Source organism: Nyctereutes procyonoides, unplaced genomic scaffold (genome assembly GCF_905146905.1).
Source record: "Nyctereutes procyonoides isolate TBG_1078 unplaced genomic scaffold, NYPRO_anot_genome, whole genome shotgun sequence".
Lineage (NCBI taxonomy): Eukaryota > Metazoa > Chordata > Mammalia > Carnivora > Canidae > Nyctereutes > Nyctereutes procyonoides.
Window position 1 is genome coordinate 5,779,153 of NW_026575145.1, and position 1,986 is coordinate 5,781,138.

The 1,986-nt window shown below is 37.5% G+C and overlaps 1 protein-coding gene across 1 annotated transcript; it reads right to left on the reverse strand.

The window, feature by feature from the left end:
• Window positions 1-713: 713 nt before the first annotated feature.
• LOC129499532 (proteasome maturation protein-like) lies at window positions 714-1,304 on the reverse strand. The gene has a single exon (XM_055309303.1). The coding sequence runs from the start codon at window positions 1,248-1,250 to the stop codon at window positions 825-827; it is 426 nt and encodes a 141-aa protein (XP_055165278.1). The 5' UTR covers window positions 1,251-1,304; the 3' UTR covers window positions 714-824.
• Between the last annotated feature and the right edge of the window lie 682 nt (window positions 1,305-1,986).

Consider the following 1,986-nt stretch of genomic DNA (forward strand, 5'->3'; position numbering starts at 1 on the left):
TGAGCTTTGAACTGATGGTTATTCCTCTAAAGATAACTAATTTCAAAATTGATGGTAGAGTTGGAGAAACTACAGAGAGCAGAGAAACTTAGAATAAATTAACTGGCAGGGAGGGGGCGTAGTTAATGGTATGTTTGAATTATACATCTTGCTAAAAGGGGGTTCCAAATGGCATCTTGTCACCAACAGTAGACTTTTAAGTCCAAAATGATAAACTAGCTTTCCAAGAAACAGAAAATAGCTTTAAATCATTTAACTTCCTACCTGCATTAAAGTGATATACTTTATGAAATGCCCCTAGCCCAGTTCTGACAAGAATCAAAAGAGAAAAATTAACAATATTCAAAGACTCAAATTTTCTTTACTTTTTTTTTTTTTTTACATACAATTCCTAGCAAACCTTGTAAGGGGTTGGCTTCTGTGACAGATAGATGCTAAGGTAGTCTAAATGATCCTTTCCTGACGGATTTCATCATCCTTGTTAAGCACATAAAAACAGAGTCGATGTGAGAGCCTGACTGATTTGACCAGTAAAGGTAAAATGAGCCAGTTTTAATATACAGTTTACCACTTCCATAGTCAGAGGAAAGAAGAATATGCCAATGGTGCCAGCTCCTATGATGCTACGAATTTCACAAACTAAAAAAACATGATGCTAAAATACAATTGGCCGGAGAACTGCAATACAAGTTGCTCTGTTGCTGAGGAGGTAATTTTTTTTTTCTCATGTGTCAGTACTTTTAATGTTGTATACATCAAATTATAGTAAAAAGATGACTATAAACAACATGCAGCCCCTCTATTTTCATGAACAGCACAACAGATTACAGTAAACCAAGTTTATATTCCACCATCAAGTGTGGTTCTCCCATTAGTTCACTTTGTGACGGGTCATTAAGAATATCTTCAAATCCAATAGTCTCATCATTACCCCTTAAAATATCCAATGAAAGGTTTGAGCTTGGAAGAAATGGAAGACGCTGAACCTGCTGCACTGCCTTGAATTCCATTTGTAATTTTAGTGGAGCAAACAGACCCTGGATGTTTCTTAGTGTAGAAAAATTCAGTTTATCTTGGTTGAGCTGGAAATTTTTTTCTGATAATTCAAGAGGATGACTGGGCAAAAGTTTATTTTTCACACAAGGTAGACCTTTTCGAAGAAGATCATGCTGTTCAAAAGGTCCACTTGCTGAAAGTTCAGTAACTGGAATACTGTCCTTCAGTTGAGATCCAAGTCCTCTGGCATTCATCTTCACTTGCTCTGTGAACAGCCGCTGGGCCCTATTACCGTCAGCCAGCCCCGCCGCTCACTTCCGTTTCCGGGGTTGCCCCCCCACATCCGCTGCAGCTAAGCAGCCATTTTCTTCATGTTTAATCCAAGGGGGTAGGGATAACAGATATCCTGGAAAGACTAAGATAAGCTGAAATTCAAACCTTTGCCGATAAAAAGATATGGGCAAGTCTCTAGGGAACCACGGTAGTGTCATTCTTCTATAATGTCAAAGTCAGGTGTTTACATATAATAAAGCATTATATATTTTGGGACTTTATAAAAATAAAAAGCTTCTGCACAGTGAAGGAATCAATCAACAAAACTAAAAGGCAACCTACCAAATGGGAGAAGATATCTTCAAATGACATATCTGATTAAAAGGCTAGTATCCAAAATCTATAAAGAACTAATACAGCTCAACACCCTCCAAAAGAAGCCAGAACAGAAGACATGACATATATTTCTCCAAAGAATACACCCAGATGGCTAACAGACACATGAAAAGGTGCTCATCATCACTTATCATCAGAGAAATGCAAATCAAAATCTCAATGAGATAGTACCTCCTATCTGTCAGAATGGCTAAAATCAACAACACATGAAACAAGTGTTGGCGAGGACATGGAGAAAAATTCTCTTCCATTATTAGGAACTGGTGAAACTCGTGCAGCCACTGTGGAAAACAATATTGAGCTTCCTCAAAAATTTAAAAA

Bases quoted from the DNA above. Each gene is read 5' to 3' on its own strand.
- LOC129499532 (XM_055309303.1), bottom strand. From the start codon at position 1,250: ATGAATGCCAGAGGACTTGGATCTCAACTGAAGGACAGTATTCCAGTT.